This window comes from Olea europaea, unplaced genomic scaffold (genome assembly GCF_002742605.1).
Source record: "Olea europaea var. sylvestris unplaced genomic scaffold, O_europaea_v1 scaffold1787, whole genome shotgun sequence".
NCBI lineage: Eukaryota > Viridiplantae > Streptophyta > Magnoliopsida > Lamiales > Oleaceae > Olea > Olea europaea.
Window position 1 is genome coordinate 45,071 of NW_019235605.1, and position 18,052 is coordinate 63,122.

The window sequence follows — 18,052 nt, forward strand, 5'->3', positions numbered from 1 at the left end:
ACACGAGACGCCCAAAAAAAAAACAGTACCTTGTTCATGTACGCCATATGCATTGAGATCAAGATACATTTAACATTTCTCTACACTGATAAAAGCTTATTAGTAAACAAGAATCCTATAACAAGACAGCATTTTTTATAGCTTTTGATTTATGGCAAGCATCTTTTAGTCATATCGCAAGAGAGAATAATGTCACAATTAAAAAAAAAACACCAAGGTTTCTGCTTTTGCAGACGATAAATTCAACAAAGAGATGCGAATACAACCAAACAACAAAAGAGAATCTGTTTTATTCTAGAGAAAACCTCAAAAGGTATTACATTTATTTCTCATCGTAAATTACAATGAGTAGACTCAAATCATACACGCAAAGCATCATTTAGAACAAAAACCACGGTCACGAGTCTAAACACCAAGAACAATAAGATTCTGATCTCAACTCAATGAGAAGAAACCTTAAGATTGCGAGATTTATGGAACCAAGCCTTCCAACTTCCTGTTCCCTTCCGAGCCATTGTCACCGACTTCTCATCATCTACAACCTTCTCAGTTTGCGGTTTCTTGCACAGCATGAAATTCCGAACACCAAGAGATCCAATTGTCTCCCAGGGACTAAGACCTACACCCAAAGATAACATAGAAGATCAATACTTTGTTCAAATCAAAGTGGAAATCGTCAACATGGAAAAGAAGTGATATCTATCACATCCAATTGAGGACAACGAACCATGAACTAAAACCAACAACAGACTGTTATCAGATTGCAGAATGAAGAAAACAGTAGGTATAATAAATTGAATCCAATTGCAGTTTTAATTTCAAAAAATTATAAAAACAAAAACAGCTGTTTATCATGCTTCATGAGTTCATTACGGAAAATTTTATAACTATCAACCTTAATTTATTTTGAATTTACCTAATAGTTAATGGAAAACAAAATTTCGCCAAAAAAAAATACATATGGATTGCAATTTGCAATTTCTATAAAACTAAAACTCAAATACTGTTTACTAGGTTATAGTCGACAACACAAATGAACAATTGACATCAAACTTTTCATTAAAAACATATCAAAGAATTAGACAAAACAAATAAATTATGCGGAAAATTCATTACCGTCAATCCCGGCAAGAGGACAATAGAGCACGAAATTATTGAGATCCGACCCCAGAACGGGCAGCCTCCCCTCTCGGGCATACGATTTCAAGGCTGTATCCATTACAGCAGCAACAAGCTCCTCCTCGTTCACCACAAAACGGATCGGGCCAGCGCTCCCGAGCACCGTAATGCTGATGAGAAAACGGTTACCCTTCCCGACTTGATTCTTCTTCTGCTTGGAAAGCAACATCCTTTAAATTCCGATTTTTTTCACCAAATATTTTTTCCTTATTTCGAAAAGCGATAAACAAATACCAAAAAGAGGAGGGATTAACGAATTCAATTAAATAAAACGGACAAAAGGAATAAGCCGAATTGCAAAATTGAATTGAAGTCGTGTTTGATTCAGGGGTCAAGGCCTTGGCAGCGGTAGTACCAGCCTTCCATACAGGAGCCGAAGCAGAAAGAGGTGTCAACAGAAAACCCCCTTCTTGGAGAAGAAGAAAATGGTGATATCATTAATTGTATACCCGAGATTTCCACCATTCACAATGGAATTGAATTGGTTTGGATTTTGGGATAAACGGGCCCGAAACAAGAAATCGAGAATATTTGAGAAACAAAATGGGGGGCAAAGGGGGCAGAAGAAGAAAGGAAGAAGATTGCGATGCCAAACAAATTGATTCGGTTGAGAATGCGATGGAAAAGAGATGCCTATCCTCTATATATATAGATATATATACGGATGTAAATCTTTAGGGTTAGGGTTCTATCCCTACAAAATTATCCCAGAATGCGCTGGAAATTGGTTTCTTGGGGAATATTCTCTTCTAGTGAATTTCCAAGACGCACCACTTCGCAGTTCGCACCGGCCCATTTTAGAGAGATTATAATTTGGTCCCACTGTATTTGCAAAATGTCTTTTAAGTCCTTAAGAAGTTATACTTTTGTACAACACACATAAGATAAGATTCACGTTTGATGAAAATTTTACATTGAGCCTATTTGAGAGTGATTTTAAAAATTGATTTTTTGATCGTTAAGAGAAAAGTTGGGTCTATCTGTGAGAAAATAAGTCAAATATGACGGATGAAATTGTGAAATAACGATCAAAAAATTAATTTTTTGGAAAAAAATCATTTCCAAACATGCTCTAATATTTAGGCCATTTTTTGAGGAATTGCTTTACTCACCACACAAAAAGGTGAAGTTGTACTTTCATACAACACATATAAGAATCATTTGCGATAAAAGTTTTACGTAACATTTGACCTTTTTTTAGATTATAAATAGGTCATACTCTTTTCGCAAACTGTCTTTTAGGTCCTTATTCATCACGTGAAAGATGAAAGGGTACTTTCGTACAAAACGCATAAGAATCACGTGTGATGCAATTTTTACGTAATATTCAGCCCTTTTTAAGAAATTATAACTTCGTCCTACATTTTTACAAAAAAAATCTTTGAGGTCCTTATTCGCTGTGCGAAAAGATGAAGCAGTACTTTTGTGCAACACACATAAGAATCATGTATGACGAAAGTTTTGCTAAATATTCGACCCATTTTTTGAGATATTATAATTTATTCCTACTATGTGATGAAGCGGTACTTTCGTACAAGATTTATAGGAATTACATGTGATGAAAATTTTATGCAATATTTTCAAATTGGAAGAGAATTGAAAAATACATTTCTCGGTTTGATGATTTCGTTCGTGTCATATTCTATGCATTCATTACTACTTGTTTAGACCAAAATATTTGTTACCTATTTAGCAAATTCACTTAATTTTGTACCATTGAATTCTCATAAATAGTTCACGTGGGAGTTTGTACTCAAATTGTCAGGTAATTAGTTATATTTTTCAAATTAATAAATGACATTGATGTGATTAAAAATAAATATTCCACTAAGGATTAACTTTTTTTTATATTAATAAATGGCATTAATAATGATAGAGTGACGTTACTTTTCTCTACGCGTTGATGTAAATTTTTCAAAATAATTTGTTGAATATTTTTTTTCCTCGATCTCAATTTCTGTTTATTAAAATAATAAAGAATAACAAGTTGGCAGTAAACAAATTTAAAATGTTAAATGTGATTACGTTGGGTCAAAAATGAAACAAGAACCCTACTTAAGTAATTTAATATAATTATAATAATATTTTTGTGCTTTTGTGTGGTACAAACAAGACTTGATATTCAAAAGTACAACAGTTTTCACGCATATTCACTTATGTGCAAATGGACAGTGCATGTTGCTAATTAATATAATTTGCCCATTTTGATATGTTGTGAGGGTAAAATTGGAACTTGGACTACATATTCAGAAACTCGTCTGAGAAATATTATGTCCACGACCAATGCAAGTACATGTCTTGAACCATTGGTGACATTTGAAGGAAAATGAAAGCTATGTATAGTATCCAATTCGGAATTTCAATTGTTAGAATCATAGGCTTTTTGAAAGTCTACTTTGATGGCACACCAAGGACGTTTTAATATGAATAAATAAAAATTCAAAATTTTATATCTTGAAATAGGGGAATTTGAATTAAACAATTTTAACTGCTCAAGTATCTGAACAAATCATCATTCATGCCTTCATCACAAATTATTTCAACCTTTGCCATGGACCCACATCACATATATACATTATCAAAGTTTGAATGCAATTTCCCCCCCTTGCATCATAACCAAGGATTAAAATGGTCTTTTGACCAACTTATGTTGATGATATTTGGTTGATATATGCTCAAGAAGTCATCATTACTCCATCACTTATTGATCTTGTTTCTTTTAGGATGACGCGGACAACAGATGTCAGGTCCAATCGCATCAATGCAAGCAAATTCTAACACGCTTTGATCGGGAACTTGGTCAGACGAGGTTTTTGTATATGGATGTAGGAGATGCTCTATGATATGAGACAAAAATGTTCAGACACCAATGAGATATGAGGGAAAATAACTAATCACAAATAATTAAAGAAAGCAAAGCAATCCTAACTCCATCAAAGCAAGTGTATAATCAGCAAGAGACAAGACAACTAATACCTTTTAAGTGTATTGAGTTGCATTCCTTTCAAATGATACATGGAGGGGGTATTTATAGTATTATATATGAAATGGTGTCCATTGAATGAAGATACATTTTACCTCATCTCCTTATTCGAAGCATACAATCCTAAGCATCAATTTGAACTTCCTAACATGTGGCGCATTTAATGTTTTTACAAAGAGCAGCCACCACATTGTCTAAACTGATAAGACTTGACATTTTACTCATTATAAAGGTTCCATCAATCATTCTAAAAGAATTTCATACATAAATTCAGGATCTCCACGTGTGGGTCATCACTTGCTGTGATTTGGATTTGATTTTGGCTTTGTTGACTTTTTCGCCTTTGTATCTTTACTTCAATAGAGGAAATACGAATGAGCCTTGGACTTAGCTTCAAGGCTTCGTCATGCATGCATATGTCTTCCATGGAGATAGTTCTCCGATTTGAGCAGGTCGGATACATAGAGCCATGTGTGGTGAAGCTTAACAATAATCCCCCAAGTCCATATATAGTTATTCATATCATATGTGAACTTCAGTATTGAGTTGATAACAATAACAGTCTCCCAAGTCAAGTATGGATACTTATATCATAATTGGAGTTAAAAGTTAGCCATGTTTCTTCATATTACAAAAGTACCTAAAATTTGTTTGAGCTGAGGCAGGATAGACCTAAACTATCGAGGCTCTTTTTATTTTGAAGATAATTGAAATTTATTTTGAGCCGAGGCAAGATAATGCTAAACTGCTGAGACTCTTTTATTTTGAAGATAACTGAAATTTATTTTGAGCCGAAGCTGGACGATGTTAAACTACCGAGGCAAGATGATTTTGAACCGCCAAAGCTCCTTTATTTTGAAGATATTGACCTCGATAGTGCTACCAATGATTTGATATTTTTGCATATTGCCAAGAAAAAATAGCCAAAACGTTATGACTTTCGATACACATACGGTCGTTAAAACAAATGCGCAATGATGGCCATGGTGCTGCAAGCGAAGCATGACGCGTTGATGCTCATGCGTGGGAGACACGCATTACAGATCTTGATCCAACGACTGGGGTTCATTCTCTCTTTAGTATAAAAGCTAAAAATTACCATATTTTTACTTTTGCAATACTCAAACTTTCCGACAACCTCCATTTTCAAGATAACATTCATTCTTAGATCTTCCTTTCATCTAGGTAACATTTCTATTAGATTCTTTCTTCATCATCACCTCCATCATTTTCTATTATTTTCGATGGCTTTCGGGTCGAGTGGTAATAATGGTAAGGTTATGATTGCGAGATTCGGAGAAGAGGCTTTGCTTGGAGGTCAGAAATACATTAGGCCATGAGTGAGGATCCCAGATATTATGAGGAGGGTGGGAGTTGCCAAGAATCCTTCTATGATGACGTCCAACAAACTAGCCAAACTTGGGGAAAAATATAGTATTCCAATTACATAGAACTCCTAGTGTCGGAGGCCCACAAACTTGTCTGATGCTCGAGGCTGGATTGCATGGCAGTAAGTGAATTTCAGTTTAAAGCAGGAATGCGTCTACTCTTGCACCTCTTCTTTAGAGCGGTGCTGAGGTGTTTCTTGTTGGCTTCAACCCAGGTTCTACAAAATGGGTGGAGCCAGTTGGCCGAGCCTACTTCCTTTATAAGGAGGTCTCAAGAGATACCTCTGCGTGTCTTCCAAACACTTTTCCAACCTCGGGTACTAGGGAAAGATGAGTTAAATGGATAGTATTACATAACCCCTTGGGGAGCTCATGCTTTCATTGTAATGGGTCTTCTTTCCTTCATTAAGAGGTAGAAGGATTCTCGATTCTGAGCAAAGAAGAGGTGGCAAATGGTTGAGGGAAACACAGTCCTAGCTTGCACCATACCGACTTAGTACTCTGAAGCGTGTGAATGCCTTCTTTTATATCTTATATTTCTCTTCTATAACTTCAACTGACATTACCTCTTTTGCAGATTTGAGATCTCGCTTTGAACTGCACGAGGCGAAGTTGGACATTCTTGAGGACATCTACAAACGTTCTCTGAAGCTGCACCACTTTGATAATTTAATAGACGGAAGCAGATATTTTTTGGACTTTGGATTGATAGCTTTAAAAAGTAACCTCTAGAGCCTTATGTGTGATTATTTCATAGTTTTTATGATAGTTTCTAACCTTTGTTTGTAGATAATTTCAAAAAGAAGAAGTATCATATCTGACATGGCCTCAATCTTAAAGGCCATTTAGACTGTTGGCGCGAAGCTTTGAAGCCTTCTTCTAGGAGCTCCAAGCACGTCAAGGGTAAATTATGGTACCTCAGCAAGGACTACGTTGAAAAGGATGGCGAGGAGACAACCCCCAAGGTGGATTAGGCCAAGGGAAATGGGGATAAGGGAAAGGAGAAAGCAAAAGAGCCTCAAAGAGAAAACTTTCATAGTAGTAGCTTTGCTTTGGTGAATTTTGGCACCATTATAGTCCATGTTGCTAAACAAACTACTTTCCCTCTCCAAAGCATATGGACGCTTTGATGAAGGCTGTAAAGGTTTAGATGGTGAAAAGAGCCAACGAAAGGCTAAAAAAGAACCAGACAAGCCTCGGAGGCTACGAAGAAAGCCCAAACGGCAAGGACCCCTTGGAAATCCGTAAGATTCTTGGTGAGGCAAAATAAGGAGATTTTCCTGCTATTATGAATATGCTGCCTTAAGAAGTCCGAGGCGCCACCATAAACTTTTACAAATTTTAGACTGAGAGGTGGCAATCCTACGTATCCCCTGTGATGCGGTGGACCTTACAGCTACCCTAGTTAGTCAGAGCTTTTGGGGTCGTCCTTGAGTGTCAGAAGGTGTTAGCTAACATTCCAAGATGCAATAAAGGTTCAGTTGACAAACTGGCCTCTACTGAAGATGAAATGAAAAAAATAAAGGCTAAGGCATAGGTGATGAGGGCCCAGCGAGTTGAACATGCAGCTAAGTTGGAATTTACCTTAGCTAAAATTGAAGCTTTGAAGATGAAGGTTCATGAGTCTCAGTGCGAGGTTGCTTTCTTAACAAAGAAGGTAAAAACTGTTGTTTCTAGAGTTTGAAGTTACTCATTCGAAACCAATTCGACAGAATCACCTGAATGTAAGAAATGATCAACATGATCCAAAATGTAATTCCAGCCCACCGACTTCACGATGTTTCATTAAAACGAATTTGCTACCTTCAATGGTGCTAAAGGCATCCAGCAATTATTTTTCAGGATAGAACGAATTTTCGTCTCCTACGGAAACAGCACTGCAATCTGCAGGAGTTCCAACGAACTCAACGAAGTGTGTTTTACTTCGAGCCAATATCAGAACGAGAGAGAGGAGAATGAGATTCAAAGCACAGAAGGTTTGCAATGAAAATGGTGTAAATTTTCTGGTAGAGAGGCAGGCTATTTATAGACTTGTTCGTGGCCATTCGAATAGTCGTCACCTTTCAGACAAACCTCAAAAACCCGGAACAGACATATTGTTCTAAAAGTCACATATGTTAAGTTGGTTAATAGTTGGCTAACAGTCGACTGTTTGGTCGGTTAACAGATGACTATTAAACAATCGATCCAGACCAAAAAATCACCTGGAATAAGCCAAAAAATTAAATTTCATAATGTACCCAAAAATTTGATTATTTACAATTTGGCCCAAAATTATAAATAAATTTTGTCCAAAAAGTTAATATAGTGCAAAGGCTCACCCACACCCGAACCCGACCCAACCCGACCCGGCCACGGGCACTGCTCGTGCCGTGCCGACCGGTCGGACCGATGGCGAAAGTGCGTGCGTGTGGGTTTATGACCAAACACAATAGGATATAGGTCTTCCCCCTTCCAAAGACTATTGGTACCCCTTGGGACCCAAACCCAATTCCAAACTTCCACCTTATAAACCACACCAAAGTTTCCTAACTTTCCTGTACGGGATAAGTATTTGGAAAATCAAATTCTTTCATAATACTTAGTTTTATGTGGGTTACTTTAACACTTAATATTTCATTCAATTTTAAATGGTGACAAATAAATATATAACGTTAATCATCTCGCAGAGTAGAACGTGAATATGCTAGGTCCCGTATTAATTAAAAGGTGAGTCCTACTGAAATTTGGGCTCAAAGTTGACCCATTTCATAACCATTTTTTCAACAAAAACCTCAAACAATCATCAAAAGCTTACAACTGAAGCCTTGGAAAAGACCAATTTGGAATTTGTTGGGCTTAAAGATTCCAATCAGTTTTATCAGGGCCAAATAAAGCATTGTGTAAAAGGTTGATAGAGCCAAGGCTAAAGCTCAACTAGTAGGTGAGAAAGCGGTAAAAAACTACATTGTCAATTTTCATCTTATAGTAAAGTATCAGCACTTTGGCATCCACTGGATGAGGTTCTTTTACATCGAGGTAGTAGAAAGGGTGGATGAGCTTTACCCAGAACTCAACACTATTGAACTAAGGGTAGAGTTTTTGGATGAGGTACCTCAAACCTGGCTGAAGATGCAATTATGGCTAATGAAAAAGTGGACCAAGAGGATGCTTTTGAGGAGGAAATTTTAGGTCAAGAAACCTCCTCTACTGAAGCACTGACTACCGAGGCATCGGGACCTCAGTCACATCTTGGTTAGTGTAGATTTTTGGATTTCAACTTTTGTAATGTGGTCAGGACCCCATTTGTAAAGATTCTCTTGTTGAATGATATGAACTTTTCTCTATTTGTTAGGACTTCAATGAAATGCATGGTTTAATTATGAGAGCACATAAATTTTTTAATCTTATATCCTTTCTCAATGACGTTCAGCTTCGTCAAGGAATGCTTATGATGTATGCTTTGGAAAACAAATGAGATAATCCTTTTTGGGATTTGATCTTCTTCTTCGAGGTACCCATGCTTCCCTATATGGTGGATAGTTCAACTATGTAAGGGCTTCTTCCTTGACGTTCAGTTTTGTCAAGATAAGTATGTGATCTATACCTCAGAGAACAAATGAGATTATCCATTTTGGGATCCAATCCTCTTCTCCCAAAAATCCACACTTTCCTACATGGTGGATAGTTCAGCCATGTAAGGGTTTTTCCTTTGATGTTCAGCTTTGTCAAGATGAGGCATGTGATGTACGTCTCAGAGAACAAATGAGATAATCCCTTTTGGGATCCAACCATCTTCTATGAAGCGCCATGCTTAACCATTGGGGTTTCTACTTTAGATTTCCTTAAACGGAACAATATTTTATTCATTCACATCCAAGAATATTTTTATTTATTTATTATTATTATTTTTTTTTTGCAAAGGTCGTGTAATATCTTTCAGCTGTTAAGTATATTCATTGATAATAATTCTAAGATGCCTAATATTCCATGGATAAGGCTGTACCCTTTCCATCCATGTCTTTAATCTAATAAGTGCCAGGCCGAAGCTCATTCTTGATACAATATGGACCTTCCTAGTTCGGACCCAATGTGCCTCCCCTTAGCTCTTTGAAAGATAAAAAACCCTTTGAAGAACTAGGTCATATATCCTGAAGGATCTCTTTTGACTTTTACATTATAGTAACAGGTCATCTACTTTTGATATGTTGCCAATCTCAATTGGAGGTCATCTCTTCTTTCGTCGAGGAAATCGAGCTTACATTTCTTAGTTCATCATTTGATACTTCACTAAATTACAATCGACATGGAGAAGATAATTCAATCTCTACAAAGCTCATTGCTCGGCACCATAGGCCATCGAGTCTCCAGTTGGGATCCTACTGGTAGTTTGGATCGCCCACAATAGTTATGGCAGCTCATCAGCTCATGCTCCTTTTGACGCGTCGAGCTTTCATTTCAGAGTATGCTTGATAATTTTGTTCACAGCCTCAACTTATTCATTAACTTGGGGATGATGCAGTGTGAAAAAATGCTTCTTGATTCCTAACTCCTCACATAGGTCCTTGACCTTTTTATTATCAAATTATCTCCCATTATCTGAGATGTTTGAATGGAAAATTCTAAAATGGCATATAATATTCTTCCACAAGAATTTGGAAGTGTTTGCTTATGTGATTTTGGCCAGAGGTTCGATTTCAACCCATTTGGTGAAGTAATCAATAGTAACAATAACAAAATTTCCACTACTCACTTTGCAAACAGTTAGGGGATGATACCACAGTCAGTTTTTGAGAATATTGTCTTTGAATAGGGGAGAAATGTTGGTATTTGTCGCATTTTCATATGAATTGAATAACATGATTTTTCAAGGTAAGCTAATAGTACTCTTACCTTAGTACTTTTCATACCAATGCAAGTCCTCCAGATTGATTGCCACAAATGTCCTCATGAATCTCGAGGAGTAAGTAAGTAGCTTCTTCCTCTCTAACATATCGAAGAAGAGGGAGGAAAATCCTCTCTTGTAAAATACATCATCTAAGAATATAGAATGGGCAGACCTCCTCCTAAACTTGTTGGCCTCTTCTTTATCATCAAGGAGGATCTAATCTTTGAAATAGACTTCAATAGGTTGCATCTAGGTAGGGGTCCCTCCTACCCACATCACTTCTTTTTCCGCTGAATGGAAGGGCCCGCGAGATGCTCCATGGGCACAACTATTAGTACCTCAGAATCTTTGCTACTGACCAACATTAGACAGGGCATCGACGTGGATGTTCTCAATGCATGTGATTTGAGCTAGCTCGAACTTTTTGAATAATGGAAATAGGTCTATCACCAATTTAAGGTACGCAACCATGCCATTGTCCTTGGCTGTTGAGTTACTATTGACTCGGCTAACGATCAATTGGGAGTCGCTATTGATGAGCAATCTCCTCACTTACATTTCTTTGGACAACCTAAGGCCTACAAGCAGTGCCTCGTACTCAGACACATTATTTGTGGCCCTAAATTCAAATCTCACTGCACAATTCAATTTATGACCTTCAAGGCTTATTAGAACCACTCTAGCTTCCGAGCCCATTTCTTCAGCCAAACCATCTACGAACAGGTTCACTTGGAAGGCTCAATGGTTTCATTACCTCTTCCATGATAGGGACGTTGGCAAATTCTACTACAAAGTCTGTTGAGGTCTGACCCTTGATAGCAGCTTTCTTCTTAAAAAGGATTTCAAATGCGCTGAGCTCAACTACCTATTTTAACAACCTTCCCGAGGCATCAGGCTTTTAGAGCATTTACCTAAGTGGAAGTTGATCAACACATGTATAGTATGGGCTTGGAAGTACGGCCTCAACTTTCTAGAAGTTGTGATCAATGTCAAGGCAAGCTTCTCCATATCAGGGTAGCAAGTTTCGGTTACTTGAAGTACCTTCCTAATATAATAGACTAACAATTGGGTAGTACATTATTCTCTGATAAAGGCTGCACTAATGGCCTCATTGGAGACGACCAAGTAAAGCTGTAAAACTTTTCCAAACTTTTTGAGATTGGAGGCCGCCCTAGGTGCCTTTTCAACCCCTTCACTATCTTCCATCCATTGGTATTTTTTTTCTCCTTCAAAACCTTAAATAAAAGGGGGCATTTGTTGGTGACCTTTAAGATAAAGCGACTTAAAGCTACCGTGCGCGCCGTTAAGCTTTGCAGCTTCTTTAGCTTTGAGATTCATCTCTATCAAAGCTCAAATTTTTTCAGGATTTGCTTCTATGCCTCTTCGGTTGACCATGTGCCCCAATAACTGGCAAGAGGCAACACCAAATGTACACTTAAGGTGGTTCAGTCTCATCTTGTACCTCCATAGAATTTGAAAAGTTTCATTTAGGTATGGCACATGATCAACCACTTTTAAGCTTTTGATGATATGCCGTCCACGTAGACCTCCATTGTTTTGCCAATGAGGTTGGCAAACATTTTTGTTGACAAGCCTTTGGTAGGTGGTCCTGGCATTTTTCAACTCAAAGGGCATCATCTTGTAGCAATAAAGTCCTCTATCAATGATGAAAGAGGTACTTTTCTCATCATCCGGGTGTATGAGAATTTTATTATAACCTGAATAGACATCCATGAAGCTTAACAATTCGTGTTCAACAGTAGAATCCACCAGTTGGTCTATTATAGGGAGGGAAAAACTATCCTTAGGGCAAGCCCTATTAAGGTTAGAGAAGTCAATACACTCCCTCCATTTTTTATTATATATTTTTACCAAAACTGGGTCTGAGAGCCACTTCGGGTAGATGGCCTCTCTAATAAAGCTATTCTAGATCAACTTTTGCACTTCTTCCTTTAGGGCTCATATATTTTCAAGTTGAGGGCCCTTCTATTTTGTTTATGCGAGATCGCCATGGGATCAATTTTTAGATGGTGGCAACTGACCTTCGGGTCAACACCCGCCATATCCTTATACTTCTATGCAAAGATATCAAGGTTCCTACATATGAAGTCCTTGATTTTCTATTTAATTTCCAATAGTAAACATTTTCCCACCTACAACAACGTAGCGGGATCCTGGGGATCCATCAAGAAACTTTCTAGCTTCTCCACAGGGGCTGTTTAGGGCTCAGGCTCGATGGCACGGGAGTCCAATTCATCGAGTATAAATACTTCATCTTCCTCTGGGACATCCACCATCTTGACATCCTTTAACTCAGGACCATGCTCGCCAAGACATCCAACATGTCCATAACTTCTATCACTACGTTGACGTCCCTGGGCTCCACCTTTCTAATCAAGTCCAAATAACATTCTCGTGTACCTCTTTGATCATCATTTACTGTTACTACCCCTGTTCAGTTGGGAACTTCATGCATAGGTGATGAATAAAGGTAATGGCTCCCAAGTCCTTTAGGGTTGGTCTTCCCAACGCCTGCGGTAAGCTGATCTACTATTCACTATCAAAAATTCTATAAAGTTCAAAGATGTCTGGGGTGGTTCTTCCATTTTCATGTCCAATGTTATCTTTCTCCTTAGGGTGATGCTATCTCTAGTGAAACCGTATAAGAGGGTGGTAATAGGAGTTAATTCATAATCCACAACCATCTTGTTAAACGTGGCTCCAAAGAAAATGTTAACAGAGCTACCATTATCCGCTAACATTTGCTTTAACCCGTTTCGAGCCACCAATGCCCTTACAATAAGGGCATTGTAGTGGGGAAAAGTGGATTCCCTCTGCGTCTTCCTAGGAGAAGACTGTGGGTGGTGCTTGACTTCTTCGAGAACTGTCGTCCACTATGTAACTGGTTAGTTGGGGCCTATGGCCTCTCTGGCTTAGTTCCCCTGTTAGTTTCTTGTTTTCTTCCCAACATAGGGGCCTCCAAAGATTGTATCAATTTCATGGATGGGGACATTCTCTGCATTAGCTAGTTAGCCCTTATGTTGTCGCTATCCTCTAGGTCTTTCGCTCTCACAATCTCTCTTCGTCGAGGAGATACTTATCGATGGTGGGACATAGCCTCCTCGTACCTAGGTGGCTGGTCATACCTAGGTGAGGGCCAGTTCCTTCATGGAAAATTATTTCGTCGATCGTCTCAAGGACTTACCCACCTGGGATGTTGGGCTATATCTCGATAGACTATCGTGTCATGGCAGTAGAAATGATGATAGATGTAATATTGGAGGGAGTTTAACCTATCTCTGGGTCCCGAACCTCGCTTCGGCCTCTTTCTTTTCAGGGGCCTATTGTGCAGACCCAGTTTACTGCATGTTTATTCTAGGGATAACATTTTCATAAGCTAACATAGGTATAGCATTTAAGGTGGCAGTGGCAAGTGTTTGTCCTGAGTTAGGAGAAACCTCATTACTGGCATTGTTCAACTGATGGTTCATCGGGTGGGGGATGGGTCTTCTCCCATGTTGTCTTTGCTAAGACGGGAACCTCTACTAGCTCTATTCATAGATTAATCAACTCTTCGTTGATAATCTCCTACTTCATCATTTCCAACAATACATCATAGGTAGTCGGGTCCTGATTTTGTATATCCCTCTAAAAAAGGGATTCATGTATAGACATTCTCGCAATGCTAACAAAGCCTCACGATTAGTAACTTATACATAGTATGTCATCTCATCAGTGCACTGAGATACGAAGCTTTTTAGTGTTTTCTCAGGTTGCTATCTAATGTCCTGCAGACGTCGGATGGGGCCTCTCTCTCTTTGCTTATGGCAAATCTTTTCAAAAATGAGCTTTTAAACTCTAACCAACTCCTAATGCTTCTGGGAGGTGATTTACTACACCAAAATTTCACTGCTCCACTCAGGGTCAAGTGGAAAGCTCTATATTTCATAGGGGGATGGCGTCTCTCAGGCTCATGTGAGTTTTACAACCATTTAAGTGCTTAGTCAGGTCGCCTTTCCCATTGTACTTTAGTATTTTTGGCATCACATAATGGCTCGACAAATGGGCATCTCTCAATTCTCATAAAAAAGATATATTTTCATCATCATCATCAAGATTATAAGATCGTTGGGTTTCATTTGCGTCGTCCTCATCATCAGCTTCATATCTAGGAGGAGATTGAGATGGGCTTACTTAGTCTCCTGCCATTCCTTACTTCCAATAACTAGGCGGGGCAACTAGGGGCATGTTCTTGCATTTTCTCTGGTTGCACAGCTATATGAGGTGGTGGCTATGTCCTATTTATGGGCATGAGAGGCTGTTGCGGCACGTGTCTCATCTCAATGGGACTCATTCTGTCGAACATGCTAACGGATCTTTAAAGCCTGTGTTCTGGCAGGAGGGAAATTGTTCTCCATGTCAAATGGGTCCTCGATGGGTCGACCAAAAGTATAGTTGGAGAAAATATCAATTTCGACTTCTCTTTCAAGTGGACTACCTCTTCTGACATGCTTAGAGGATGGGGCCCTTTGGCTCTGCACTCATCCTCATGGGGATATTGTCTTTGAGGTACAAAAGGAGGGATTGGGTGACCTCACTGGCCTTGCATTTGCATAAGAAGTTCTTACATAACCATATTTTGGTTGGTGATGTTTCTCAAATTAGTTGACATGGTGGCGGCTATATTCCTGGTGAATTGAGCAACCAACCTCATCCCACCATGCTTATGATGGTGGTGGGGTCAGTGCCGACCCACAAGGATAGTTGCTAGCGGGGCTTCGTTGGTGTTTTCCCTCACTCTCTTGAAAGGAACATCATGATTCAAACTCATCTTTCCCTAATTAAGTCGTCAAAATTTCCAACCTTTAGGGCTTCCGCTTATTTCTAAGCATTTTAAATATCATTTCTGTAATTTAAGCATTGCTATTTTTGTATATATATATATATATATATATTTTTAAGGGGGATGTTCAACTTTTTTTTCACGGGGGTTGTTCGTGGTTATAGTGTGGATTCTCATAGATGATGCCAAACTATTGACCTCGTTTTCTGTTAGGATGATGCGGACAACAGATGTCGGGTCCACTCTCTTCAACGCAAGCAAATTCTAACACATTTTGACTGAGGACTTAGTCCACTCTCTTCAACAAATGTCGAGTCCGCTAATGGGAAATGCTTTATGACACGAGACAAAAATGTTCAGACGCCAGCGAGATATATGGGAATGATTGTATAATAATAATCAATCACAGACAACTCAAAGTAAGCAAAGCAATCCTAACTCTATCAAAACAAGTGTATAATCAGCAAGAGAGAAGACAAATAATAGCTTTAAGTATATTGAGTTGCATTTCTTTCAAATGATATATGGAAGGGGTATGTATAACATTACAAATGAAATGGTGTTCATTGGATGAAGATACACGTGTCTTCATCTCTTTAGTCGAAGCATAAATCCTAGGTGTAAGAGCAGTCACCCTATTGCCTAAAATGACAAAACTTGACATTTTACTCATTACAAATGTCTCATCAATCATTTCAAAAGGATTTCATATATAAATTCAGGATCTTCATATATGGATCGTCATTTGCTGTGGTTGGGCTTCAATTTTGACTTTGTTGACATTTTTCGCCTCGGTATCTTTACTTTGACAGCGGAAATACGAATGAGTCTCAAACTTAGCTTCAGGGCCTACAGATGGCTTCGGTGGAGATGGTTCTTTGATTTGAGTGGGTCAGATACGAGGGTTCATGTGTGGCGAAGCTTAACATTACCTAAATTTATTTTATTGATATTGGGACCACTCTTGCTTTAAAAAAAAAAATTGATTTTCTTCCATATATATATAAAGATGTTAGAGTTTTCTTACATTTTTTGAGGAAATAATTGAAGTTATACACTACGGTGAAAGGTGCTCAATACCCGTCGTCTCTTCAATACAATTAATGCATTTTTATGATATTTATACAAAATCCAAATATCTTAGGATATTTTCTCACCTTACCCTACAGTATAGAAATAGACATTTAATATTAAGATCAATTTTTCATCCTCATTTCTTAATAATTTATTTTCCTCAAAGTTATTCTTAGTTATACATTTTATGTGACTTATAACTTCTATCAACTTTTCAATTATACATTTTATCAATATCTGCTAAAATTTTTATTTTCAGCCCTGCTAAAATTTCTTATTAGGGGCTGAGGTGTCATAGGGACCTATCAAAGGCCCCTGTTTGAGCATCATAATTCTTTTATATTTATCTAAATCAAATAGGAGCTAATTATTATCTAAAACTTGACTATGGAATCTTTCACAAACCTTACCATCCATAATCCCTTCACTCTGTCCCCCCCCCCCCCCCCATCCTCTAGTTGGTGTCAAAGGATCTAGAGAGTCCAACTCGAACAATATTTCTCGAAATTTGACAATAGTTAAGTTTCTAATGAATATATCGTTCGATTATTGATTACTTTGAACAAATGGTCAACAAATTGTAATTTTTTACACAATTTTCATAATAGAGTGACAATTCATTTCAATATGCTTTGTTAGCTCGTTAAAAATTGGATTTAAAGCAAAATTTACAATAGCTTAATTATCGCAAAACAAATTTGTAACACCACATACACGAATATTTATTTCACAAGTGTTAGCAGTCATAGCTTGGCTCCCATTATTCCAATTGAGTTATAATTCATTTTAGAACCCAATTGAATATATGTATAAAGTTGGGCTATGGACCGAAAATTTTGAAAGGTACAGTAGGAGATCAATTTCAAACCGAGCATCCATTCTTGAGGTAGCCATATCATCTTTGTAATAATGGAAAAATTCATAAATGAGGTGTGTTGTTTGCATCAATTCATAAATTAGATAAATAATTTAAAAATTCAAATTCAGGTATCTATATAATTAATTGAAAATATTTATTAATTAAATAAAAGAAAGTCACTGTTACTTTCATAATTACAGGTCACAGATTTATTTTTTGATCACATATCATTAAATTAATTTGTCATAAATTATTTCGAGACCACAAATCAAAAATTTTGTAGGTCAGAAATTATTTCGAGGTCACGAATAAAAAATTTACAGGTCACAAATTATTTCGAAATCAAATTAATTGGTCACAGGTTGTCAAATTTTAGGATCACACTTAAACAGTTGGTCACATGTAACTAATTGGTTAGTCACATACGCCAATTTCACGATTACAAACAATCAAAACACTTATGACCACCACCAACACTTGTGACTACCACCAGCCACATCACCAACAAAACTCCCACCGCCAAAACCACCACCACCATCTCTCGGCAGCACCGTCATCTCAAACGCTGCAACTAACACCACCTCCCCACCAACAAAACACATACAAAGCCAACTCCCCACAAAACCCATCACCGCAACGTCGTTACCACTTCACCATCTCCGCCACTACCACAACCACCGTTTCCAACCAACACCCAGTCACAGCCAGCTTTCTAATCTCAAACATCGCAAATAGCACCGCCTCACCATCTCCACCCCCGTCGCGGCCATCAGATCCACCCCCCTCGCAGCCACCAAATCCAAATGCTGCACTTCCAAAGCAGCTTCCAACTCTCATTTCACCACCATCGCCACCTATT

At 38.0% G+C, this 18,052-nt stretch overlaps 1 protein-coding gene across 1 annotated transcript; it reads right to left on the reverse strand.

Annotated features, from left to right (window-relative positions):
• Positions 1 to 222: 222 nt before the first annotated feature.
• LOC111378222 (uncharacterized protein At4g22758-like) lies at positions 223 to 1,875 on the reverse strand. The gene is made up of 2 exons (XM_023001390.1): positions 1,117 to 1,875; positions 223 to 619 (listed from the first exon to the last, which is right to left on the reverse strand). The coding sequence occupies exons 1-2, from the start codon at positions 1,346 to 1,348 to the stop codon at positions 441 to 443; spliced, it is 411 nt and encodes a 136-aa protein (XP_022857158.1). The 5' UTR covers positions 1,349 to 1,875; the 3' UTR covers positions 223 to 440.
• Positions 1,876 to 18,052: the final 16,177 nt, after the last annotated feature.